General features: G+C 37.9%; 1 protein-coding gene across 1 annotated transcript in view; it reads right to left on the bottom strand.

The window, feature by feature from the left end:
• Window positions 1-5,545: 5,545 nt before the first annotated feature.
• ZMAT1 (zinc finger matrin-type 1) overlaps window positions 5,546-27,471 on the bottom strand; it is a 31,428-nt gene continuing 9,502 nt past the window's right edge. The window contains exons 2-7 of the mRNA XM_036305638.1: window positions 23,238-23,344; window positions 20,668-20,769; window positions 20,416-20,590; window positions 18,626-18,910; window positions 8,573-8,672; window positions 5,546-7,401 (exon numbers count right to left, since the gene is read on the bottom strand). Coding sequence (XP_036161531.1) covers window positions 6,078-7,401; window positions 8,573-8,672; window positions 18,626-18,910; window positions 20,416-20,590; window positions 20,668-20,769; window positions 23,238-23,344 — 2,093 coding nt within the window. The 3' untranslated portion in view covers window positions 5,546-6,077. The remainder of the gene's footprint in view (window positions 7,402-8,572; window positions 8,673-18,625; window positions 18,911-20,415; window positions 20,591-20,667; window positions 20,770-23,237; window positions 23,345-27,471) is intronic.

Raw genomic sequence — 27,471 nt, 5'->3', positions numbered from 1 at the left:
TATTTTGGTGAGTTGGTCAAGGGGAATTGCTTATGGTCTAATATAGGAGTGAAGAGGTGCTCAAAATGGTGTTTGGCTTGAGCAAGTGGATGAACATTTTACAGAAATGGGGAAAAGTGGAAGAAGAATGATTGTCAATGACAGAAGCAGGCACTCTATTTGGTATTTGGTTATATTAAGTTTGAAGTACATAAAAGATAGCATGTAGGTATATCAAAGGAAGTCTTTGAACTGAAAGGAAAAGGTCTGTTTAGATGTCACTTTGGGAAGCCTTTCTTATATGCCCACTTCCCATCCTTTTAAGCTTGTTACCCTTGCTACCCATAGCATCCATCATCACTTCATTGTAGATTTTATCAAATTTACATTGCAATTTCCTTTTTATTGGTCCATTTTCTCTGTTAGTGATTGTGAGTGGTTTGTGGAACAGAACCTATGTTCTCGCCCTGACCGGTTTGGCTCAGTGGATAGAGCGTCGGCCTGCGGACTCAAGGGTCCCAGGTTCGATTCCAGTCAAGGGCATGTGCTGTGGTTGCGGGCACATCCCCAGTGGGGGGTGTGCAGGAGGCAGCTGGTTGATGTTTCTCTCTCATCGATGTTTCTAACTCTCTGTCCCTCTCCCTTCCTCTCTGTGAAAAATCAGTGAAATATATTTTTTAAAAAAAGAACCTCTGTTCTCATGATTTTGTCAGGTTCTTTCCTGGCTCAATGCTGACAGTCATCTCTTCTTATTCAATGCATGCATATAACAAGGTAGTCAACTCAATTTTTTCTATAGGTCCAATAATTAAAACTCATTTTCCAAATTCAGCTAAAATTTGCCTTCATCTATCTTCTATTCCTATGAATCTAGATGCTATTAATTTCCTTGTCTGAATACTGACTTCAATAATTTGCTTTAGATCATATATCGGGATGAGTATACTACCCTTTCAAACCAGGCATGCAATAAAAATCCCAAAACTGTTTCTATATGTAATATCTTAAAGTATGTCTCCTCAAATATGTTTTTGTATTGTCTTCCATAGCAAAATGCAGGATTAAATACATACTATTCAATTTCATCTTACTGGAGATTTAGTACTTAACTCAGAAGTGGAGAGAACCAAGATGGCGGCATAGGTTAACGCTGGAGTTTGCTGCTTTGAACAACTACTTCAAAAGTGAAACTAAAAGACGGAAGGGACATCACCCAGAACCACAGGAACGCTGGCTGAGTGGAAGTCCTACAACTAGGAGGAAAGAGAAACGCATACGGACACTCAAAGGAGGCTCAGTGCTGAAGTCAAATTCTGAGGTGCGGAGTGCTCGGAGCAGGCTGGCGGCGGAGGGCGCGGTTGGCGTTTTCAATCGGGAGGGAGTCACAGACTCTGAGCTCCAGATACAGGCGAGTCTTTAGGGACCCAGACTCAAACGGGAGAAGCGGGACTGTCTGGCTTCGGTCAGAGCGAGTGCAGCTTTCTCTCCGAGCTTTGCAGCGGATGCTGGGACTCAGAGAGGCAGAGCCCCTGGGGACAGGACTGAGAGCCGCCATAACTGCTCTCTCCGGCCCACCCTGTTGATCCTGTGCGACCCGCCCTGCCCAAGCCCTGCACAGAGGCATTTGCCGAATAGCCTCAGGCAAACGCCAGATTAGCACCTCCCTAGAGGACAGAAGTTCTCTCACTGCTGACACAGCTGATTCTCATAGCCACTTGGCCTGGAGGTCAAACCCTCCCTGGTATTAGCTACAACAATCAAGGTTTAACTGTAAGACTTCGAACAAAGACCACTAGGGGGTGCACCAAGGAAGCATAACAAAATGCGGAGACAAAGAAACAGGACAAAATTGTCAATGGAAGATATAGAGTTCAGAACCACACTTTTAAGGTCTCTCAAGAACTGTTTAGAAGCCGCCGATAAACTTAATGAGATCTACAAGAAAACTAATGAGACCCTCGATGTTATATTGGGGAACCAACTAGAAATTAAGCATACACGGACTGAAATAATGAATATTATACAGACTCCCGACAGCAGACCAGAGGAGCGCAAGAATCAAGTCAATGATTTGAAATGCGAGGAAGCAAAAAACACCCAACTGGAAAAGCAAAATGAAAAAAGAATACAAAAATGCGAGGATAGTGTAAGGAGCCTCTGGGACAGCTTCAAGCGTACCAACATCAGAATTATAGGGGTGCCAGAAGATGAGAGAGAGCAAGATATTAAAAACCTATTTGAAGAAATAATGACAGAAAACTTCCCCCACCTGGTGAAAGAAATGGACTTACAGGTCCAAGAAGCGCGGAGAACCCCAAACAAAAGGAATCCAAAGAGGACCACACCAAGACACATCATAATTAAAATGCCAAGAGCAAAAGATAAAGAGAGAATCTTAAAAACAGCAAGAGAAAGAAACTCAGTTACCTACAAGGGAATACCCATACGACTGTCAGCTGATTTCTCAACAGAAACTTTGCAGGCCAGAAGGGAGTGGCAAGAAGTATTAAAAGTGATGAATGCCAAGAACCTACAACCAAGATTACTTTATCCAGCAAAGCTATCATTCAGAATTGAAGGTCAGATAAAGAGCTTCACAGATAAGGAAAAGCTAAAGGAGTTTATCACCACCAAACCAGGATTATATGAAATGCTGAAAGGTATCCTTTAAGAAGAGGAAGAGGAAGAAAAAGGTAAAGATACAAATTATGAACAACAAATATGCATCTATCAACAAGTGAATCTAAGAATCAAGTGAATAAATAATCTGATGAACAGAATGAACTGGTGATTATAATAGAATCAAGGACATAGAAAGAGAATGGACTGACTATTCTTGGGGGGGAAAGGGGTGTGGGAGATGCGGCAAGAGACTGGACAAAAATCGTGCACCTATGGATGAGGACAGTGGGTGGGGAGTGAGGGCGGAGGGTGGGGCGGGAACTTGGAGGAGGGGAGTTATGGGGGGAAAAAAAAGAGGAACAAATGTAATAATCTGAACAATAAAGATTTAATTTTAAAAAAATTGGAGATCATTTGGGATCATACATATATATTTAAATATCTTGACTTACACTTTTTTAAAAAATATATATTTTATTGATTTTTTACAGAGAGGAAGGGAGAGAGATAGTCAGAAACATCGATGAGAGAGAGAAACATCGATCAGCTGCCTCCTGCACATCTCCTACTGGGGATGTGCCCGCAACCCAAGGTACATGCCCTTGACCGGAATCGAACCCGGGACCTTTCAGTCCGCAGGCTGACGCTCTATCCACTGAGCCCAACCGGTTTTGGCTCTTGACTTACACTTTTACCTCTAAGTGTTCAGATGCCAAAATCGGGCATCAGGTCCTTCTGCCCAGCTTCAACCAGAAAACAACACTTTCTGGTTAACAGAAAATTTATTTTATGGTAGCTTAACATAAAGTTTATTTTTGGTAATTTTTAAAAACCACTTTCTACAGCAAGTCAGTGACGACTTCCTCAATAATGTAGTCAACACCACACCCTTATCCTTCCCCAAGTTGCCACCACCCAATTAAAATGGTTTTAATGTTAAAAATTTGTATAATTTACCCAGTATTAATTAAAACTGTGTGGCTAATTTTAATGAATCATCAATCTATTTAAGTTATTTTGAAAAGATCACAGTAATTTGGTATCTTAGTGAATATTCTTATAAGTTTTGAATTCCCACCCCCCAGCTTTAAACACAAAATGGACTTTATTCAAAAGAATTTGTCAGTTCTTTGGTTGATTTCTCATCTCCCCCCCGCCCACCTTCCCTCTGAGGTTGGATGGTCTGTTTGGTGCTTCTATGTCTCTGGATCTATTTTAGTTCATCAGTTTGCGTTGTTCATTAAACTTGTATGCATGCATATAAGCATAACCCATGGACACAGATAGTATGGGGGTGAGGGCAGGTGCTGGGGAGGTGGGAACGACCTGGAGAGAGGTCAATGGGGGGAAAGGAGACATATAATACTTTAAACAATAAATTAATAAAAATAAAATAAAATTTTAAAAAATCAAAGAAATTGTCAGTTCTAAAAATGCTTACAGTTCAATCTATCTTGTCTCACATTTTTTGTGGGGAAAAAGTTGCCTTTTTGGCATGTTCAGAAAAGAGAATTTGCCTTTTTGTGTGTATGGCTAATTGACACTCTCTTTGCTTGACTCTGGTTCCTCTTTCCCCCTATCTCCAGTATACCAGATGTGTTTAAATAGGGAAAGTGATATTATATCACCAAATAATCTCATACCAACAGTTTTGCAGAATACAAGTTCATTTGTGGACCATATAATTCCCTTTTGGACTATTCATTCTATCAGCTACAAACCCCAACCAATCATATGCTTCTGCTCATATTTACCATTTTATTCAAATCTCAAGAAAACCCAACTATTAAATGCTTTTCCTAAGTGCAAATACAACACCATCTAAATTTATGTGTTTTTTGATAGGATTAACACATCAAGGAATTACTGTAGTCTATTTTTTTCCTGTTCCTGATGACTCCATGTTGAATTATTTTATTTTATTTTATTTTATTTTTTAGATTTCAGAGAGGAAGGGCAAGGGAGAGAGAGATAGAAACATCAATGATAAGAGAGAATTTTTTATTGGCTGCCTCCTGCACACCTACCTCTAGGGATCTAGCCTGCAACCCGGGCATGTGCCCTTGACAGGAATCAAACCTGGGACCTTTCAGTCCATAGGCTGATGCTCTATCCACTAAGCCAAACTGGCTAGGGCCATGTTGAATTCTGATGATATTCCCACAAGGTCACACAGAAACTTGATGTTACAACTGAAACCAGAATCCTGAGATTTACATTCCCTGGCTATTACTCCCTCTATACTATGGTGATGCTCAAATGCTTACAAGAGGCGCTTATTATATAAAAGGGAGCACTAGAGTAAAAAATAATCAAGATTAAGCCCTTTAAAGGTAATGTACCCTCACAGCCTTCTTCCACGTATAAATTATCCCTTCATTTTCAAGTATATAGTCAGTCATATTTCTCTAACTTAAAACTGAGCTCATATGAATATCAGCTTCTAAGCAAGCTGTAGAAGAAATAAAATTATTACAACTTTATAATGTGATCTCCCCAGAGGTACAGTCTTGTTTAATTATTTCCTCTCATTCCCAAAATTATCTTTGGCTGGGAAATGACCATTTACATAAAACAATATGTAGAAATTAAAACGCTTTAATATAATATAAACGTTTCCAGAATATAGACTTTGTATCAGTACTTTTAAAACTATATATCATCTAAGTTTATTATAGACTGTTTCATATTCCACTTTTAAAACTATAAAATAAAAAAATACACTGCAAATTAGATTTAACAAACAAAAAAGCAGTCTAAATCTCTTCATACATTTTTCTTAGAGAAAATCAAGAAACATAAACACATAACAATAAAATACCATCAACACAAACCCAAACAACGAATGGATTTTGTAATGCCTAGTAATTCTTTCACTTAAAATAAATGATATCCCATGGGTAAATAATTCATTATCACAGCGATTTGATGAGTTAGAGAGACAACCGCATTAAGGGAAATTACATTATATGTAAGAAATACGTAATTTCCCTCCCTCCCTCCCTCAAAAGAAAATGAGGAAAAATAACTTGACAAAAAGGCATATTAAATACTTTTACTTCACTTGGCTTTTGTTAGAGATTAAAGTCACTGTCCACTTAGGAAAATTCAAATAACATGAATTTCATAAAATGAAACTCTTTAACTTATTTCTTCAATTCAAACTTAAAATAACAAAACTAAAACATTCAAAATCCAAGAGTAGATTCGTCCCAAAGAATGACTTCTGTCTTTTCTTCAACAGGTATACTTTTGTCTTATGTTCTTGTTTTGTTCTTATGTTCTTTCTCAAAGGCTAGGTTTAGGGTTGTGTGTTTCTTCTTTTAATTCAATTTCAATTTTTATACACAAAAAAAACTTTCCTGAGCTGACACTGACTATATCCACCTCTTTTTCTTCACTAAACATTTCTTTGCCTAAATCCATATTCTTATAAGATTTCTTCAATGCATCTTCGGGTAAATTAACCTAAAAGTTCAAAATCCAAGAATAGACTCATCCCAAAGCATTTCCTCTTCTGTCTTTTCTTCAACAGGTTTCTTTTTCTCTTTCCTGTGCTTACGTTCTTCTTTTGTAGAGGGTATACTGTGGCTTTTTTTCTTTTTTCGGTGCTTAAGCTTGCCTGAACTGACACTAACTTTATCTCCCTCTCTTTTCTTTTGTCGGATGCTCTTGTCCTTATTTAGTTCCATATCCCCATCACTCTTTTTCTTTTTATGCTTGGACTGCTCTTTCTCTGGCTTTTCTTCACCTTCCTCCAGATGCCTTCTCTTCTGATGTCTCCGTTTATGACGTGCTTGAGGGACACTGGTGGTGTTTTCTAAAGAGAGGTGCTTGTAAACTTCAGATTCTATACTGTATAAGCCAGAGTTGTTTTCTTGCTGACTAAGGCTTAGGGGTACTGGTTTTTCTGGGAAATAGTCTCTGGTGGGCTGACAATAGGTCATAGAGTCTAGTTTCTGTTTGCTGTCATGAGCTGGTAAGCAATGAGGTAACTGATTTTTCACTACTTGTGAAATATTGTGTGATTCTGGGTAGGTCTGGAAAGTCTCAAATGGGATTCTTGGCTCAGACATTCTATGTCTGGGTCTGGAATCAAACATTTCTCTGTACTTATGAGTTTCCATAGAGCTATCACTTAACTTTCTGAAACAAGTCTTCGGATGTAGTCCTCTGGCTTTCTGCACTTCGATGTAATCTTCAAGTTCATTTTGGAAAGAATCATATGTCCTCTTTAAGTAAGCTGGTGGTAACGAATGATGTAACTGGCTTTCCACTGGTGAAATATTGTATGGTCGTTGGAAGGTATGAGAAGTCTGAACTGGAAATCTTTGCTCATTGATTCTTTGTCTGGGTCCAGAATCAACTTCTCTGTACCCATGGGTTTCCATAGAATTCCCTCTTACCTTTCTGAAACAAGTCTTTGGATGTAATCCTCTGGCTTTTTGCACTTTGATGTATTCTTCCAGTTCATCTTGGAAAGAGTCATATGTCTTCCTTGAATAAGCTGGTAAGTAATGAGGTAAGCGGTTTTCCACTGTTTGCGAAATTTTGTATGATTCTGGGTATGTCCGGAAAGTCTCATATGGGTGTCTTTGTTCATATACTCTATGTCTGGATTGGAAACCAACCACTTTTCTGTATCCACGGGTTTCCAAAGAATTATCTTCCATTTTTCTGAAACAAATCTTGGGCTCTGGTTCTCTAACTTTCTGCGCTCTCATGTAATCTTCACTTTCTACTTGGTAAGAGTCTTGTGTCTTCTTTGAATTCTTCACTAGACTGATAGTTATGGATTCTCTGCAACAAAGACAGTAGAAAGTTCTTGTTACTAGATTACTTTATTCTGAATATTTTTCTGTACCTTTGAAAAGATTACTCTAAAAAAACACAGATTTTTAAAACCTACCTAAAATAAAAGCTAAAAATCATGACTTTTTATGCCAAAAAAAGAAGCAGCAAGAATGGTCAGATATGTCCCAGGTACTTCTCAATATTCTACATATAAAAACATTTTCAGGTCTGGGAATATGGGTACAAAGAAGCAGACATATCTGATACTGTTATAGTACTTAGAATGTAAGACATGCTGGGATGTGTGGGAAAGGACCAATAATATTTAAACACTATCAGAAGATGATCTCATCTGAATATCACATTGTTTTAAAAGTTTTGATTAGTTAGTTCCTTGTATAAATATTTTAAATGTGATGGCTATTTATTCTGGAACCCTGAGATTTTCTTAGAAGTCTAAATGAAGGTTAATTTGGTGAGTCAGACAATTTACCTCCTAAGTATTCACACTCAATAGTATAAATCTCTTCTACTATAATAAAATAATTTAATGTTATGCTTTGATTTTAAAAGCAACAAACCAATATACAATAGCTACCAGTAAGTACCCGTCTGTCCTGCTACCTGACTTATCTAGCCCCTAACTATCCACTCAATCTTCTCCTCCTTAAAATAATAGACTAGAATGGGATAAACATTTATTGAGCTCCTACTATGTTCCAGGCCAGGCACTTTACCCACATTTTTATATTTCATTATAACCACTTTATATCAGAACTGTCCAAAGTTACATAATTGATAGAAAGATAGATCTGGTATTCCAATCCAGGTCTCTCTAACAGCAAGACTTTTGTTATTAACCACTATACTTCACTGGAAGAATGATGACCAGATCATGGAATCTGGAACTAAACCAACCTACCAGGTATTATTTGAATTTGTATGGTTAGCCAGAGAATGATCCTTTAACATATCTCTCCAAAGAAAAATAATACTGTCAGAGAACTTCCTGGGAGATGTTACAAGCATGAAATATGTTACAAATACCACAAATCATATACAGGATTAACTCCTAATGAAATAAATGCTTAGAAAATTTGTAAAATACATGCAAGGGCACTTGGTAGAAACCCTAGTATTTGATGTTATAGGAGCATTTTGGCAAAAAAATACTTACTTAATTTGATGTTCACTTCCTTGCATATGGAACCGGAACATTTCTAATGATGTAAAGGTGATATTACAAATATAACAGTTGTAGGTTCTCACACTAAATGCTGAAAAAACAGTTCAAATTAAGGTCAATATGGATACACTTAGAATCACATAGCTGGACAGGAATTTACTAGACACCATCTACTTCAACTTACCCAATCCTATATAATAAAAACCTAATATGCAAATCAACTGAACTACTGAATGACCTGCAGAACTGGTCGCTATGACATACACTGACCACCAGGGGGCAGACACTCAATGCAGGAGCTGCCTCCTGCTGGTCAGTGTGCTCCCACAGGGGAGTACCAATCAGCCAGAAGCCAGGCACACAGCTGGCAAGCGCAATGGTGGTGGCTGGAGCCTATCCTGCCTCCGCAGCAGCAGCACTAAGGAACAGCTAGCTAAGTGGTAAGGAGCAGTGAGCAGGTGGGTGGTAAGGAGCAAGGGGTCCTGGACTGAGAGAAGGATGTCCGACTGCTGGCTTAGGCCTGCTCTCCCTGGGACATCCTCCAAGGGGTCCCGGACTGTAACAGGGTGCAGGCTGGGCTGAGAGACCCCCCCCCTTACACAAATTTCGTGCACTGGGACTCTAGTTTAAAGATAAGGCCTAGAAAGGTCAAGTGACTTAAAGTCACAGAATCAGTTAGTAATAGAGATAGCTTCTCAGAGTTCATGTCTCTTAATTTAAAGCCCAGTATTCTTTATACAACATCACACTGCTTCTCTAGCCTTGGCTTCTTTCCTAAAAAATCTGCTGTCTGCCTGCTTATTGTTTCTATGTGTGAGTGCTGTAGGCCCAATGAACCTTTACCTCTTAACCCCTCAACCAACCTCTTTTTGTTTTCCCCTTATTTTTTACACCCAACCAAAACCTGAAACATCCCAAAAGTTTAAAAGCAAACAAAAGCAAATATTTACTCTCTTACCTGAAATCACTGTAGTACATTAGTTAGTCAAAAGTACTTTCCACAGACAGATTTTAGAAAGGAGATAGGTTTAGTGAGACCCACTCTCAGGACAAAAGCTGAAAGCAAAATTCTAAAACAAAACTATGAGTGACCACTTCAAAAGAGTTAACAGCTACAGAAAAGGTATACTAACTACCTCTCTATTATGCTTTGCAGGTAGAATTGTAAACAGGGGATAAGTTAATTTTTATTTTCTTAATCTCATCATCCTTCCATTATCTCTTTGGTCAGAAGAAACAAATTAATAAATTTCATAAGCCAAAAATAAAAAACAATCCCACCTTTAAAAATCAATAAATTGGTGGATGCATAGATTTTAGGGTCAAGCAAGGTCATCTTTGAAATCAAATAGCAACTTAATCATTTATATTATGCTAAAATAATCATTACCAAGTATATTGACCTTTCTGAAGCAAAGATTATTCATAGAAACAGGAAACTAGTGTCAAGGGGAGAGAAAGATGCTGATTTTGAAGAACATGAGAACTCTGCTCACTCTTGACACACTATCTGGGGCAAGGAGAACTTAGCAGAATATGACCAAGTTTGAATGAGTGATTCTTCAAAACTATCCTCTCTCCCTGTGCTCTGATTTTGTGCTTGCAAAGTTATGTTCTGATTATAATTTGGCTTCCCATATTATTTGATACCAAAAAAAAGGATACCCTGGATGATTATTTTTTAAACCCTGGGAACTGAAATATATACAGGGTGGGGCAAAAGTAGGTTTACAGTTATGAGTATGCAAGACAGTTTATTTTTGTATTATTATTTATTAATTATTTTATTGTTTTCCATAGGAACAACTGGGATGTTAATGAAAAATACAGATCTTCAGGCTCTTCCTTTGGAGAACATGCTTTTCTGTGTCTGGGGCAGGGCATTTGTATTTTAATAATACCCAAGGCTGTGGTTATCAGAGAATGTGTGAGAAATGCACTAAGGGAATACTTACCAGTTCCTTATTTATTAGCATCTTCCAAATCTGTCTGTGGTGTGGTGAGTACCTGATTTAGGCAGATGGACTCAGAATATTCTGGACTTCTTTCAAAGCTAAGGACTAAATTGAAGACTCTTCATGCTCACAGCAATGCTTTTCAATAAATTGCTATCTTTATTTAACAGATATGGAAATTAAGACTCAGATTCATTTGGCCAACACCATTCATTCTGAGGGCATTCAAATTATGCAAGATAAGCAGGAGTCCCTCTTTCTTCTAAATTAGTGTTTCTCAATGCTAGTTACACATTAGAGCCATATGGAGAACTTTAAAACTTTTCATGTTACAGTTCACATCAGACCCATTAAATCAGAATCTCTGAGAGTGGAACCAGGCTTTCTGACTTCATAAAAGTATTCTAGATGATTTTTCTGTGCAGCCACTGTTGAGCACCACTTCCCTAGTTTATCAAGCCAATGATCTTCATTATGATTATAAACTTAGATTATATTTCAGAGGTTTTACATATTTCTTTAGTGTTTAAAAAATAAATGGTATATAATGTCTTTCTCAGTTCCTCCTTTGTTTCTTCAAAAATCACGTAAGATTATAATATAGACTAGAGGCCCAGTGCACAAAATGCGGGCGAGGGGGGTCCCTTAGTCCAGCCTGCGCCCTCGGAGGATGTCCGACTGCTGGTTTAGGCCCCATCCCCGGCAGTTGGACATCCCTCTCGCTATCCGGGATGCTGCATACACCAGTGACCATACTTTTCATACAGGTGAAAGGCATCTTGCTGTTGTATGGGCAGCTACATTTTTTTGCCCTGATTATAAAAAGTAGTACATAACATGATCCTTTTGAGGCAATACTACCATTTTCCCCATCTTATGGGTGGAAAAACTGAAGCAGAGAGAAGTTAAGTAATTGGCTTTGTCACATAGTTATAAGGGTCAGAATCAGGGCTGATCACAAAATGTGCAAGCCAGAGTCCATGCATGTCATCCCTGCATCATCCTGTTTTTTCAGTGTTAGAGTAGCCTAGCCAGGTTTTAATTTTTAAATCTAAGAGACTGTTTCCAATATATAGGGTAGGGTCCCTAGGCATGGCTGGCAATCAGGGCCAATCTGTGGGGCAACCAGTGGGCAGGGTGATCGGGTGGGAGAGCCCACTGGCACCTACCTTGGCTGGCAGCCTGGCACCACCCACTGGTCACCTCCCTCTTGAGGGGCAGACACTCAACACAGGAGCTGCCCCCTGATGGTCAGTGCGTGTCATAGCAACCAGTCGTTTCACCATTTGGTCTATTTACATATTAGGGTTTTATATAGGACTAGAGGCCCAGTGCACAAAATTCTTGCACTCAGGGGGGTCCCTCAGCCTGGCCTGCACCCTCTCGCAGTCTGGGAGCCCTCAGGGGATGTCTGACTGATGGCTTAGGCCCGCTCCCCCAAGACATCCTTAGTGCTGCCGCAGAGCCCGGCTTCTGGCTGAGCAGCGGTCCCCCTGTGGGAAAGCACTGATCACAAGGGGTCAGCTCCTGCATTGAGCGTCTGCCCCCTGTTGGTCAGTGCACATCATAGCTACTGGTCATTCCACCATCAGGCTGAAACTAGCTCTCCGACATCCCCCAAGGGGTCCTGGATTGCGAGAGGGCACAGGCTAAGTGAGGGACCCCACCGGTGCACAACTGAGGCCAGGGAGGGATGTGGGAGGTTGGCCAGCTGGGGAGGGGTCATGGGAGGGCTCCCGGGCATGTCCAGCCCATCTTGCTCAGTCCCGATCAGCTGGACCCCAGCAGCAAGCTAACCTACCAGTCAGAGTGTCTGCCCTCTGGTGATCAGTACATGTCATAGCGACTGGTCCACCAGTTGACTGTCTGCCCCCTGGTGATCAGTGCACATCATAGCGAGCCATTAAGCAGCTTTAGCATATCATTAGCATATTACGTTTTGATTGGTTGAACAGCCAACTGATCACCACACACTTAGCATATTAGGCTTTTATTACATAGGATAATACAAGGTTTTATATAGGATAATACAAGAGTTTAGAGGAACTGCAGGTCACACATGAAAGGTCCAGAGGCACTTCTGAAACTGTGGTCTCATTACTATTAACTTAGCCATTGTCTTTTTCACACACTGATAATCCTTATCTTTTTGTAAGATATTCACATTGCAGAAAATAATATATAAAAACAGTGTAAACCCTTTCTGTGAAGATATAAAATATATTTATTGGCCCTGAGATAAAAATTCCTGATCTAATACTCCTGGAATCTGCCTGCATATGTTTCTTATGCTCTCTACCTTTCTATATGAAACTGCTCCTTGGTCCTGTCTAGCTTTGCTGCCCTTAGCTCTGCTAAGATTCCTTGTTTCTGACTTTACCCAGAAACTCAAGCTCCTTTGCACCTTATACTTTTCAGAATCTTCCATAACCACTTGTGGGGTCCACATTTCTCCTAATCACAGCCCAATCTCATAACTCCCTTGATTAAGGTCTTTGTTTTCAAAGCATAAATTAGGGAAGTGCATGTCCTCATAGTCTAACATTGTGGTCCTCAATCTTGGCTCTATATTATAATCAATTGGGGAGTTAAAAAAGAAAACAAAACGTTAATATTTAGGTCCCAGGGATTCTTATATAATTGATTTGAGGGAAGGCCTGAGCACTAGAATTTCTAACAGCTCCATGAGTTATTCCAATATTTAGTCAAGGATGAGAAACATGGGTCTAATGTCTTAAATGCGGATAAAACAATTGGTAGCTATATGTAAGCAAAAATGCAACTTAATATGGGATTTAACTTATGAAGAAAAAAATGTCCAGCTTACCTTTTTAAAAAATTTTTATGACAGGAGAACAAAACATTTTTAAAAACTAACATTTCTTGAGGACCTATTCTGTGATGGATACTGTATATACTGCTTTATTTCATCCTTTTTCAATCCTGTGAAGTAGCCTTATTTTTATTTTATACTTGAAGAATCTGAATTGCAACTGGGCAAGTGACTTTGAACATGTCTATGAATCTATGTTTATCCCTCTACACAACATTTCCTCTCAATAAACTATTAGCAAATATTAATTGAGGGAAAATTATATAGTCATTACCATATAAAGCACCGAGAAGGATATTAAAGAATAAAATATAATCCTTTGTCTCAAGGAGGCTAATTCAATTAAGGGGCTATAGTTAATGCAATTGTCAATAAACAGTAAAGCCTATGAGGAATCAGAGAAAGAGGATAATACCAAGAGCTGGAGCAGTGAGGGTGGTCATGATGGATCTTGGAGGAGAAGAAGGATTTGAAATGTAAAGAAAGTGGATAAGGGCATCCAGGGGGTGAAAACAATATCAGGTATGGCAGAGACAGAAATTAGCATGATGTGTTTAATTCAAATAATCTGTTCAACAAGCACCAATGTGGCACCAAACATCAAGCTAGATCAGGGGCGGGCAAACTTTTTGACTCGAGGGCCACAATGGGTTCTTAAACTGGACCGGAGGGCCGGAACAAAAGCATGGATGGAGTGTTTGTGTGAACTAATATAAATTCAAAGTAAACATCATTACATAAAAGGGTACAGTCTTTTTTTTCAATAGTTTTATTCATTTCAAATGGGCCGGATCTGGCCCGCGGGCCGTAGTTTGCCCACAGCTGGCAGCTAGATGCTAAGGGTAGAAGATAAATAAAATGGGCAGGTTGCTCACAATTCCAAATGAGAAACAGATGCATGAACAGAGAAGTTCAACTTCATTCGGTAAAAGGTAAAAGAGGTATGCTTAATGTGTATAAAAGAGGTATGCTTAATGGGTACAGGAGCTCAAAGAAGCAGAGGCAATGAGAACAATATGGGGGTCTGAAGAGGACTATTGGAAGAAATGATGCCTTAGTTAAACTTGGAAGGATGAAAAATAGTTAACGTAATGAAAAGAGCTGAGTACCATAGGCAGAGGAAATAGCATTAAAAATGAAGATGTGGTATACATATATTATACACAGTGGAATACTACTCAACCATAAGATGAAATACTGCCATTGCAACAACATGGATAGATCTTGAGAATATCATGCTAAGTGAAATAAGTCAGACAATAAAAGTCAAGAACCATATGATTTAACTCATATGTGGGATATAAAACTGGAAGCAACTAATGAAAAAAACAAGACAAACAAACAAAAACTCATAGACACAGACAACAGTATGGTCTTTACCTGAGGAAAGGGGTATGGGAGTAGTAAAGGGTAAAGGACGTCAAATATATGGAGCAAAGGAGATTTTAATTTGGGTGGTGGGCACACAATGCAATATACAGATGATGTAGCATAGAATTGTACACTTGAAACCAATGTCACCCCAATAAATTCATTTTTAAAAAGAGAGAAAAAAAACACTGAAATGTCTGCAGGAACTTCTTAAAATTAAAAATTGTTTAAAAAAATTCAAATTGTTTTAGAAATAAATATAAGGGTATGAGATGGGAGAGGCAAAAGGTTGTCAGATCAAAGAGAGACCTACATGCTATGTTAAGAAGCCTAGACTTTTTATTTTGTGCATTGGAAACCTTGAATTTGAGAGGGGCAAGCCTGGAAGTAAGGAGACCACAGTTATGTAAATACTAGAGGCCTGGATTTGCACACTGATGGGGTTCCTCGGTGTGGTCCGCGGGGATAGGGTTGAAACCAGCAGTCCAACGCCACCTGCCACTCCTGCCTGCTGCTCCCGCTCATCCCAGCCCCACTGCTACTAGGTAATGAGAGAATAACAATGAGATATAAGTAAAGCCTTTCAGAAGGTTATTGCAGCATTAAAGTGTGAGATGATGATAATGGAATGTAATGGAAGGGTACAGGAAGGAGAAGTAGTTCTAAGAAGACTTAGTAAGACTGACTGATGGACAGGATAACGGCAATTAAGTAATCAAAGTTCTCAAAGATTCAAGTGTTGGTGACAAATAGTGGCACCACTGACAAAGAGAGAAAACTTGGGAAATTCAAATTGGTTTTAGTGGAGATTATTATTTCAATGTAAGATATGTTGAGTTACAGGTGGAAATGAGACATCTATGTGCAATAATGGGGCTAGAAATTAGTAAGATATGCAAAACAAATAAATAAATAATACATACATACTTTAGTTCCATATTGTTATGGTAGCCATTCCTGTGCTAATAAGATCTGGGCTGGATAAGGAACATGAAGAAACAGTGAGAATGATGAAGAAAGAGGGAGATTAGATATAGTGGAAACATATAAACAATAGCAAATGGAAAAGAAGTCAAAGAGAGTAAGAAGGGAGAAAATGGTTGGAGAGTGAAATATTTAAGGAGGCACGTGTTAAACACTTTTTGTCTTACTACTTGCTCATATATATAATGTAGGCTTCTGCTGTTGCTGTTCTTTGAAATTCTCATTTGCTAAATTAAATTCTCCAGCTACTTTTTGATCCTCAAATGGTTACTGTTCTAAAAAATGGAATAGTCAAGGCAAGGTTGATAATCTCTTCTTTGGGCTCTAGCTTTAGAAGCTAGTGTAAAATGATTTCAATGGTTGGATTAGATTCTGTTGATGATCAGCAACCCTTTCCCAGGCAGATGAAAATATTATCCAAACTTTTTTCTCTTATTCTAATAACCCTGAGACCTCAGAGTACTAAAATGATCCCCCCCCCTTTCAAGATACACACACTTCTCATAGCTGACTCGGTTCCAATTTTACCTAATGCCATTAAACTAGAAGTCACTTATTTCAGATACCCTAAGCCCAACAATACAAAAAATAACAATAAAAAAATAAAAAACCTCTACCAAGTGGAAGTTTGTGATTTCTCTAAACATCTACTACTTTCAGAAGCCCTATGACTTCTATTTCTACACTTGCCTAAATAACAATTCTTTAAAATCCTACATAAAAACACAGATCTTTGTGTAACTTTGGGAGAGAATTTGAATCACATTAAGAAACTTAAGTAGTATAAACACAGGGTTAGCACTCAATATATAAAAATAAATAGCAGACAACAGGGGGTGAGGGTGAGGGCAAGACTGGGGAGATGTGGGGACAATGGGGGCGATAAAGACACATTTGTAATACCTTAATAAAAAATTCAAAAATTTAATAGTTCATTGGTTCATATATTAGACTAATCTCTACTGAGGTAGACATACTCTGCCACTGGAAATAGAAATTAGTTAAGTGAAGTCCCTTCCCTCAAATACCTTACATTCTAATGGGAGCTAAAGATACATGGAGAGATAACTAGATACACAAGAATGGGTGGAAGTGAGCCAAGACAAGAGGGACATGGAGATGTTCCAGGCAAAGGCAACATGAACAAGGTCATAGAGACAATAAATGGGTTAATGATTTCTGGAAACCTTAAAGAGTTTGTAGGTTCTGACCCACGCAGGTCATGGCAGGAAGTAGTAGAGGATAAGCCTTGAGAAGGTAGGCAGGGACAACATGGTAAAGAGCTATGAAGCTTAGATTTTATCCTTAGAAAATAGAGAAACAATTATGAATTTTTAAGCAAGGGAATGACATGGAAAAATGTGCACTTTAGGTGAAATATTCTAGTGATTAAATTGAGGACATATTTGACAGACAAAAATGATAGCAGGGAGAGTGGTTGGGAGGTTATAGCAATATTCTAGAACAATGCTTCTCAAAATTTATTGTATATACAAATCACCTGGGGATCTTGTTAAAATGTGTATTTTGATTCAGTAGGTCTGAAGTGAGGCCTGAAATTCTTTTTTCTTCTAACAAGCTCTCAAGTGATGCCAATGAATATGCCCACAAACCATACTTTGAGTAGCAAAGTTCTAGGAAAGATGTTGAGGGTCTGAACTAGTGTGGGAAGAACAGGCTGAAGATAAGGAATAGGTAATATTTTGGAGGTAAAACAGTCATGGTTTGGTGCTTCATTCGATATAGAAAGTGAATAAGGTGGTGTGGGGGATTCCCAGTTTCTAGTTTGAATGACTTGGTGGATTTGAAATAGCTATAAGGTATCCAGTGGAAGTAACAGCTACCATTTGGATCTATGAGTCTAAAGCTTGCCAGAAAAATTATAAGCATACAAATGAGAGACGAAATCAGAGGGTAGATTAGGTCATGTTTGTAGAGTAAGGGCAAGAACGGAACCATGGGAATATCTACATTTAGGTAATGGATTTTTTTTTTAAAGAGCCCCCCCCCAAAAAAAATAAAAATAAAAAAGAAGTAGAATCACAGGAGAAGAACCAGAGCATAAGGAGTTACATATGACATAAGAATAGAGCTTTAAGAAGAAAGAAGTAATGAACATTTTCACATGAAGCAGAAAAGGTCTAGTAAGGAAAGACTTAAAAAATAAGAGTGAGTGGAGGGAAAGACGTAGGTGGACGAAAGAATATGAAAAGGGAATAAAATATACCAATAGTGAGAAGGTGCCTATGGGGGTAAAATGAAAAAAAAAGAAAGTTAGAAGAGCAAGTAGATCACTCCAGTCAGGATCAGAATTTTTATTTGTGCCTGAATTCTTGACACTCTTTCTTAGCACCTTTGTTCATCCTTCCTCGTTCCCACTCCTACCAATCTAAATCATGCATTTCCTCTAAAAAGATTTTTGAACCATGATGTTTCACTCCTCCCTAAATACATACATAAATCCATGTCTGTAGCCACTTGCAATGAAATATTACCTACTAACTAGTTTATACACCTATCCTGAGAAAATAGTTTATCCATCCTCATTTGTATTCCCAAGAGACACTTAAAACATACTTAGTGAATAAATGGTAAAACCACACAATACTAATTTAAAATGCTTCCTTATGTACTTATGATATAACAAGGAACCATGAAAATACCTATATTTGATTCTGTAATTAATAAGGGTCATTTAAAACTTTCTGGGTCTCATTTTCTAGAAAACCAACAGACAGAACTAGATAGACTCTAAGTCCTTACTTACCTAAAAATATATGATCCCATGAGTACTATCAGCCTCCTACTCAATAAGAGTAAAATTGTATCTACATAAGCCAGTAGTTTGTGTTTAAAAATACAAACTTCCTATGAAATTTTTGTAATATTTTTACTGTTTACCATTTGCATCTGATTTTGCTAGAAGAGGTTTCGCTCTTATCTTGTCTACATATTTCTTTCTAGCTTCATTTCTTTTGTGTTTTGTCCCAACATAATGTTGTTGGGCCATTAATGGACTATTAAAAGAAGCAGAGCAGAGTTTGCAATACTTGTTTGGATTATTCAAATCCAAAGCAGTGCTGGAAGATGAAGGCATAGTCTTGTCTTTAATCCCACCTGGAGAAGGCTTGACTGCAAGGGGCTTCAGAAAAGTTGATTCTGCAGAAGTAATAATAGGCACACCTGCTAAAATAGTCATAATGAGAAGTGATCAACATGTGTTCAGCTATCAGAGCTACATTGATTATAAAGTATTAGGGAAATTTAGAATGCTTTTAAAACCCACTATCTTTTTATTTTTTTCACATCTGGGTTAAAAATAAGTGCCTTCTGTGAGAAAGGAAAGTTGAATACAAATCTTTCACCAAGTTTCTCCAATAAAGATACAGGAAAGGATGTTCAACATCAGGCATTGACTAATTATATTAATCGGAAAAATCAATGAAAGCTGTCTTAGGATGGTTCTTGAAATTAGTGAGGGTAAAACAGATGGTACCAAATACTAAGTTGAGGTCCCTGAGTAGCAGAGTAAGTCATCTATTCAGTCCAGATTTGCTGTGTCTGTATCAAAATAAAATGTATGCAGGTGTTTAAGGCTATAAAATTATACACTGTCACAATTACAGTTATTTCAGAGCTCTTTCATTTGGTCTCCTCTCTGAGACCAAATTGATGGGTTTGGGTAACTGAAGATAAGACTTTACAAGACGCTTTCTTTTGTAGGGCACACTGATTCTAGCCCTTTTAGAATGACAGACAGAAAAAAATACAAAAATTAGAGAGACAATATATTTTAATGCTGGATGAGGTCTACACTATCAATTGGAAATTAATGTTGGTAAATTTTCCATGCCAAGCATGCCATATCCTTAAAGTGTTGAAGTTAGTGAAAATGTGGTAAATTATTTATTCAGAGGATTAATCATCTCATTTTTTTGTTCTAGCACACACATTTTTCAAAATACTAGTTAGGTTTTCCAGGTTGTACTCTGCCACCTCAGGCAAGAAGTTAGAAGTTTGGGTGATATCTCTCATATGCTCGTGACCCAACATCACTGGAAGGAAGAGGCAATGTTTTATAGTTCACTGTATCTTTAGGATCTAGCATAAAAATAGGTACTTAATAACTACTGATTGATGCTACTAATGATATTTTTTTTCTTTATTTTCATAGGAAGGAAGAAATGAGCTATCAGGGTAAAAGGAGATTCTATAACTTACTAATTTTTTTGCCTACAGTTATAGTCAGGATGCTGAATCATAACTATATTATGGGGTCTGAACCCACACATGAGATGATGTTCTGGAAAGTACTAAATTAAAAAAAAGAATGAGATAGATGCCAAGGAGAAGTAAGAAGCTAAGATGTTATGATTTGATTAGAAAGTGAAGGATTCAGGCTGGTTATTGTTTCTTTATAGCAGGCATAGCAAATCACCTATTTTTGAATTTAATAAACTGAAAAGGAGAGGTCATAATATTTCCTAAAATTCAGCTAACAATTATAATCTCTATAGTAAATTATAAGAACACAGAAAGAGATTAACTGGGCAGAAGAAGAAGAATCAATATATTGCCCTGGAGTGAAAGTTTCTCTGAAAAAGAAATAGATGGCAGAGTTGGGGGGGCGAGGGGCGGAGGAATGATAGAGAGATCCTGTATTGAAGCTAAAGAAGTAAATGTAATCTTACCCATCTTCGCCTGAAATCCTGATGGAGGTACCTGATCATGCTCCTCCATTAATTGCTTCAATTTTTTAGTATGGACTTTCCCCACATAGTGAGACTGAGCAACAATTGGAGAGTTAAAAGTCATGTTGCAGAGATCACAAAATTTGTTTCTGTCCACTACTTCAGTCTTATGCACCTGAAATAAGCACAATCTTATTAGAAAGATTCAATAACTCAAAATTTAGAATTACAACATCAACATAGACCACTCACCTGAAAATTTCTAACATTCATCTTCTTTCTTTTACTAGGCACTTCATTTTGTTTTCCATATATATGAAAATAAAACCTAACATTTTCAGCATGTTTTTCACTCTGTAAAAAGATGTAATATGACTTTATTCAATAACAGTGACACTCCAAATTTATACCTCTTTGAATTTGAGGACAGAATTTGTAAGCTATAATTTATTTGGTGTGTACCAAGTTTATAAAAGAGCTTCACATGCTTTCAAATCTCTAAATCTCAGTGAAATGAAAATTATGCTACAACTCAAGAAGGCAATAACATTTTGGTACAGAACCATAAAATATAGGGGAAATCTATATGACAAAAGTGCAGAGAATGGTTTCTTAAACATGTATAAGTACAACCTCATCAACATTCAAAACTCCTGCAGAACTGTTCTATTTTACAATAAATACTATACTGAGATAGTTTAAAATTATTAACCAAGCTATATACTAAACAGAAAAAAATCACCTTTTCAGAATACATGGAAAGTCATGTACAATATTGATTTGACGATTTAATAAGCTTAAGCACCACACTTACAGATGGCACTGAAATTTAAATTTTAAAATATGCTACACCATTACATTATTATGTGCTTTATAGCCGATAAAATATTATAAAAGAAGAAAAAGGTGTAATGATAAGACAAAGTGTCCAGAATATGATCTCATATGAAAAAACAAGTACAACACAACATATACAATTTTCTTTTATAAAAATGTGTGCGTGTGTGTTCAGAAAGCATACTGAAATCACATAAGCAAAAGAAAAATTAAATAATGCAAGTAATATAATTATTTATTTATTTATTTTTATTAAATTATATTGGGGTGACATTGGTCAACATAATTATAATTGATTTTTATTTTCTCATATTTAGTATATTTTCCCCACTGAATAGCACTCCATAAGCCCATAAAAAGCTACTTTTCAAATTTAAATTCAAATGGTTCCAACCACAATTATCACAGAGCCCTCAATTGTGTGTTTCTCTTTACTAACTCTAAATCTTTGAGCTATGGAGTCTGAGAATGAGCTAGGTACACTCACATATTTGATTTCATTTAATTCTCACAAGTATAGTAAGAGGGATTTTACCAGCCCTGTTTTACAGGTTCAAGAAACATGCTCAGAGAGGTAAAGTGACTTCTTCAGGGTTACACAACAATGACGGAGTTAAGACTAGATCCTAAGTCCTTTCAATCCACAGCCAAAACAGTTCCCCTATCTGTAACTACATTAATTGAATCCCAAAGAAGATAAGGACTTAAATATAGTTGCCAATAAGATTTGCAAAGGGCAAAATGAGATAAGGTGTTTTAAAAAGTACAGCTGGCATTCTATTTCTTTTAAGTAAATGTATCTAGTACTTTTAGTAACCCAGATACCAGATATGAAAAAAATCCAATAGCTCATTACATGATGTAGAAATGAAAGGCAATAGCAGATGAAAGAACACTGGATATGAAATCACAAGAAATCATTTTTAAGCTTAGCCATGCCAATACTAACTATAGAGAATCACTTTCCCTCTGGGTCTCAATTTTCTGATCGATAAACCAAAAGAGAAAGAACATTAAACTTTCCATGTTCTAGCTCTAGAATTCTATGGTTCTGTTCCTAAAAACATGTGGCTAAGTCAAGTGCTAGACTGGTTCATTTTATTTTTAAAGCCTTCATCCTATATAATAAAAGTCTAATATGCTAAGTGAACAGTCATCTGTTCAACCAATCAAAGCACAATATGCTAATGATATGCTAAGGCTGTTCAATCACTCCCTATGAAGTGCACTGACCTCCAGGAGGCAGACGCTCCAACTGGTAGGTTAGCTTGCTGCTGGGGTCCAGCTGATCAGGACTGAGCAAGATTAGTCAGACACACCCTGGAGCCCTCCTGTGGTCCCCCCCCTGGCTGGCCAACCTCCTATGTCCCTCCTTGGCCCCGATCGTGCACTGGTGGGGTCCCTCGGCCTGGCCTGTGCCCTCTCGAAATCCGGGACTCCTTGGGGGATGTCAGAGAGCCAGTTTTGGCCTGATCTCACAGGCCAGGCCAAGAGACCCCACTGGTGCACGAATTCGTGCACTGCGTTTCCAGTTTGCTATAAAGGAACACTGGAGTTCTATAATATCCCCTGATTTACATGAACAGTTTTCCTTGAATTTATTACAAAGTCATAAAGGATATAGTAGTGGCTTGATGAATACAAAGAGATACAGAATGGCGTGAAGAAAATAAAGCATTTTTGTAGTAAAAAAAAGAGAGACTGAGTTTAAACTCTAATTCCCCAAATTTAAGCTAGTAAATTACTGTCCCCCTCTGAGCTAGTCTCCTTATCCATTAAAGGGAAATAATACCATCTATTCTACATAATCAAAAAAATATAACATAGGAATTTTATCTGCTATATTTAAAAACCCATTTTAGACTCTATTCTGATTCTTTTTTTCAATTTATCTTTATTGTTTAAAGTATTACAGATGTCCCTCCTTTTCCCCATTGCCTCCCTCCCCATTCCAGTCCCATTCCTAAGCCTTCTTTTTAACCTACCTCATAATGTGAAATCCTTTGTGATTCAAACGGTAGCACAACTCTGCATACATTACAAAAGTTATCTGTAAAAACTTCAGTCTTTTCCTGTTCAGTCCCAGTTGTATCTATGAACAAAATAAAGGGAGGTGAGACTATATATCCCATTAATGAATATTTACAAGTATCATTTTCATTCTTCAACCATATATTATTTCAGATACCACCTCAAATCGAGTGTTTGCAGGCTACAGTAATAGCTTTTTAGTTACTGAGTATGTAATTTAATATGGGTACAATAAATCTGCCTTTAATGTCTGATATGGCAAGAGTTATTTATTTAGTATAGTAAGTCTAGGCAATACCATTCCAAAGGAAAAGTTATAAGAGTATCAGTAACTTCATGAGCTTCATGTAATGATTTGGGGCACCAATAATGACAGGCAGGATTAAAACACCCATCCCTGGAATTCTGTGTTTTACAGCAGACAATCTAAAGAAAGGCATTGTTTTAAGACTGCCATTTATCTGGACCCGCTGCCCCAGTACTATCTAAAAATCACGTGGAGTCCTAGCCAAGTGGCTCAGTTGATAGGAGCATCCTCCCATACACCAAAAGGTCTCAGGTTTGATTCCTGGTCAGGACACATACCTAGGTTGCAGTTTCAATCCCCAGTCAGGGTGGGTATGGGAGGCAACTAATCAATGTCTCTCTCTCTCTCTCTCTCTCTCTCTCTCTCTCTCTCTCTCTCTCTCTCTTTCTCTCTCCCTTCCTCTCTCTCTAAAATCAATAAAAACATATCCTCAGGTGAGGATTAAAAAGAATGGGTAGAGGACTTCTCTAAAGAGGACATACAGCCTGGCTGGTATGGCTCGGTGGTTAAGCCTGGTGGTTGAGCATCAGCCTATGAACCAGGAGGTGGAGGTTTGATTCCCAATCAGGGCACATGCCCGGGTTGAGGGCTCGATCGCCAGTGTGGGGCATGTGGGAGGCAGCTGATCAATGATTCTTTCTCATCATTGATGTTTCTGTCTCTCTCTCTCTCCCTCTTCCTTCCTCTCTGAAATCAATAAAAACACATTTTTTAAAAAAGAGGACATACAGATCGCCCACAGACATATGAAAAGATGCTCAACATCAAATTAAAACCACACGGAGATACCACCTCCCACCTGTCAGAATGGCTATCATCAGTAGATCCACAAACAACAAGTGCTGGCTAGTATGTGGAGAAAAGGAAACGCTCACCCTCGTGCACAGTTAATGGGAATGAAGATTGGTGCAACCACTATGGAAAAATAGTATGGAGTTTCCTTCCAAAATTAAAAATGGAACTGCCTAGTGACCAAGTGATTCCACTTCTGGAGATTTACCTGAAGAAACCCAAAACACTAATTTGAAAGAATATATGCACCCCTATGCTCATTGCAGCATTATTTACAATAGCCAAAATATGGAAACCACCCAAGTGCCTATCAGTAGACGAGTGCATAAAGAAGTGGCACATATATACAATGGAATATTACTCGACCATAAAAAAATTCAAATCTTACCATCTGAGACAGTATGGATGGACCTAGAGGGTATTATGCTAAGTGAACTAAGTCAGTCTAAGAAAGACAAATATCATATGATTTCACTTATATGTGGAATTTAAAGAACAAAATAAATAAAATTGAAACACAATCACAGAGAGCAGACTGGTCGTTGCCAAAGAGGAAGGGATTTGGGGGACTGGGTAAAAGAGGTGAAGGTATTAAGAAGTATAAATTGGTAGTTACATAATAATCACAGGGATGTAAAGCATAGCCGAGGGAATATACCAGTAGACAATGTTGCAATGACTTTGTGGTTACCAGGTGGGTGCTGAAAATATCAGGGGGAACACTTTATGAAGTGTATGATTGTCTGGCCACTATGATGTACACCTGAAGCCAATAAAATGTTAAAAGTGAACTGTCATTGAAAAATTAAAATTAAATTAATTTTTTAAATGAACTTTAAGGCAATATAGCCTAAGATAGTTTCAACATTTTTTGGTGGTCACATCATACTGTTGACTCTTGCTATGCCAACTTTTTACTAAAATATAAGCTTCTTTTTTACCTAAGCTAGTTAAACTTTGTCCCTCTTTAGAACATAGTTATATAGTTAAAAAAATTTTCAGACCCAATATAAACTTATATTTGTCTCATTAAATATTTACCTTGTTGGATTCTACCAATCATTTCAGCCTCTCAAAATCTTTTAAATCCTAAATCTGTCAAAGGAGGTTTGTGGAGGGTGGCTTTTTACTAAGAACAATTATATATGATGGGGTATTGTTTGTCAGAGGCCACTCCACACTGTCAACTTCTCTTCAAGATGCATTTACCCTAAGTTTAACATGATTGTAATGATTTATACTTTCTAATGGTGATACCTAAGGCTTGAATAGGTCAAGCAATATGCCCAAAGTCACACAGCTAGTACCTGTCCAATTCAAATCTGTCTGCCCAAGATATCCCCGAGAGTTGACTCTTAAAAAGGCAAAAGTCTTGTGTGAACAACTTCCTCTCTAGGTTTGGCACATGTAAGAAACATATGTATGCTTCCCAAGAGGTGCTAAATAAGACCCCACTCTACCCCCATCACCAATATTTGAGACATGATGTTTGGACTCCAAGAAATATATAGCCTATCGCCAATTCTGAAAGTGGTCCAAGAAACTGTTGATAGTACAGATATTTTTCAGCCTGTCTCAAGGAGAAGAAAGAGAGGGCAGGACAACCTCAGGCAGATGTTAAATTAGGGGTCAGGTAAGCAAATGACATTGGCTGTTAGGAAGATGGCTGGGACAGGAACTAATGTTTATTGAGCACTCACTACATGCTAGGAACTAAAGTAAGTGTTCTCACAAAGAACTGAGGCTTAGGAGATCATTCTGGTAGGCACGGGGACCAGGGAATAGCTGAAGAAACTTGGGGGTTTGTATCTTTGTTCCTTTCCTTCTTTTCTTTATACTCACTCCATGTTTACTATCCCTTAACTGATTAGAATATGAAACAAATGTATTTTTATAGTGTGATTGCTAAGTATAGGCTTATATTGGCTCTTAAGAGTTGTAAAAAGCACTACACTGAGATTACATTATAGTCTTTATGCTGCTATTAACTAGTGTATGACTAAGAACATGTAACAACCTTTCAGATTTCCATTTAAGCTTCTTTTGTACTTGACTATAAGTTCATCGTCATCAATGGGAAAACGTATTTTAGATAGGAATACATACACAAAAGCAAAATTTTGGTGGGGTCCTTACAGAAGGATGAAAATATCTTAACTGCTTCCAAATAATGTCTATTAGGAAACACAAAAGATTATTTGAAGTTTTAAGCAGCTATACAGTTCATACAGACTTTAAGGTCCTAATATTAAAAAGATCTCAATATTCTCCAAATAGTTCTCTCCAAAATACTTCTTTGCAAAAACAGATGCAGCATTTCTATTACTAAGTACAGTGTTTTAGTCATTATAGTATCAAACAGAAAAAAAGTATTATTTTGGTTATAATTTAGGTATAAGTGCTTTACTTTTCTTTCTTGACAATGAATACCAAATTCATGGCAGATGGTTCTGCATCTTTAGATCTACTTTAATTAGAAATTAAGAGAGCTAGGGTTAAAATATCTAAGTAGATTACACATTAGAATAGTCATGGTGATGTAAAGTACAGCATAGGGCCCTGGCCAGTGTAGCTAAGGGGTTAAAGCATCAGCCCTCGCACTGAAGGGTCAGGGTTTGAGTCTCAGTCAAGGGCACATACCTGGGTTGCAGGTTTGAACCACGGGTCCCTGCCTGTGGGAGGCAAACCAATTGACATGTCTCCCTCACAGTGATGTTTCTCTCTTTCCCTTCCTCCCTCACCCTCCCTTCCTTCCATCCACTCTCTTTAAAAAAAAATCAATGGAAAAATATCATTGGGTGAGGATTAACAACAAAAAAAAGTACAACATTTTTTACTATAGTCAATAATCTATATAATAAAAGCCTAAGCGATTGTTAAGGCAGAACGACCAGTCACTATGATGCACACTGACTACCAGGGGGCAGACAACTCAGGAGCTGCCCCCGGTGGTCAGTGTGCTCCCACAGGGGGAGCACCGCTCAGCCAGAAGCCGGGCTCACTGCTGGTGAGTACAGTGGTGGGAGCCTCTCTAAGGAGCAGCGCTAAGGAGCAGTGAGCAGGCGGGCAGTAAGGAGTGAGGGGTCCCA

This window comes from Myotis myotis, unplaced genomic scaffold (genome assembly GCF_014108235.1).
Source record: "Myotis myotis isolate mMyoMyo1 unplaced genomic scaffold, mMyoMyo1.p scaffold_m19_p_4, whole genome shotgun sequence".
Taxonomy (NCBI): Eukaryota; Metazoa; Chordata; class Mammalia; order Chiroptera; family Vespertilionidae; genus Myotis; species Myotis myotis.
The sequence above is the reverse complement of the archived record's forward strand: the minus strand, read 5'-3'. Positions and strand labels throughout refer to the sequence as shown.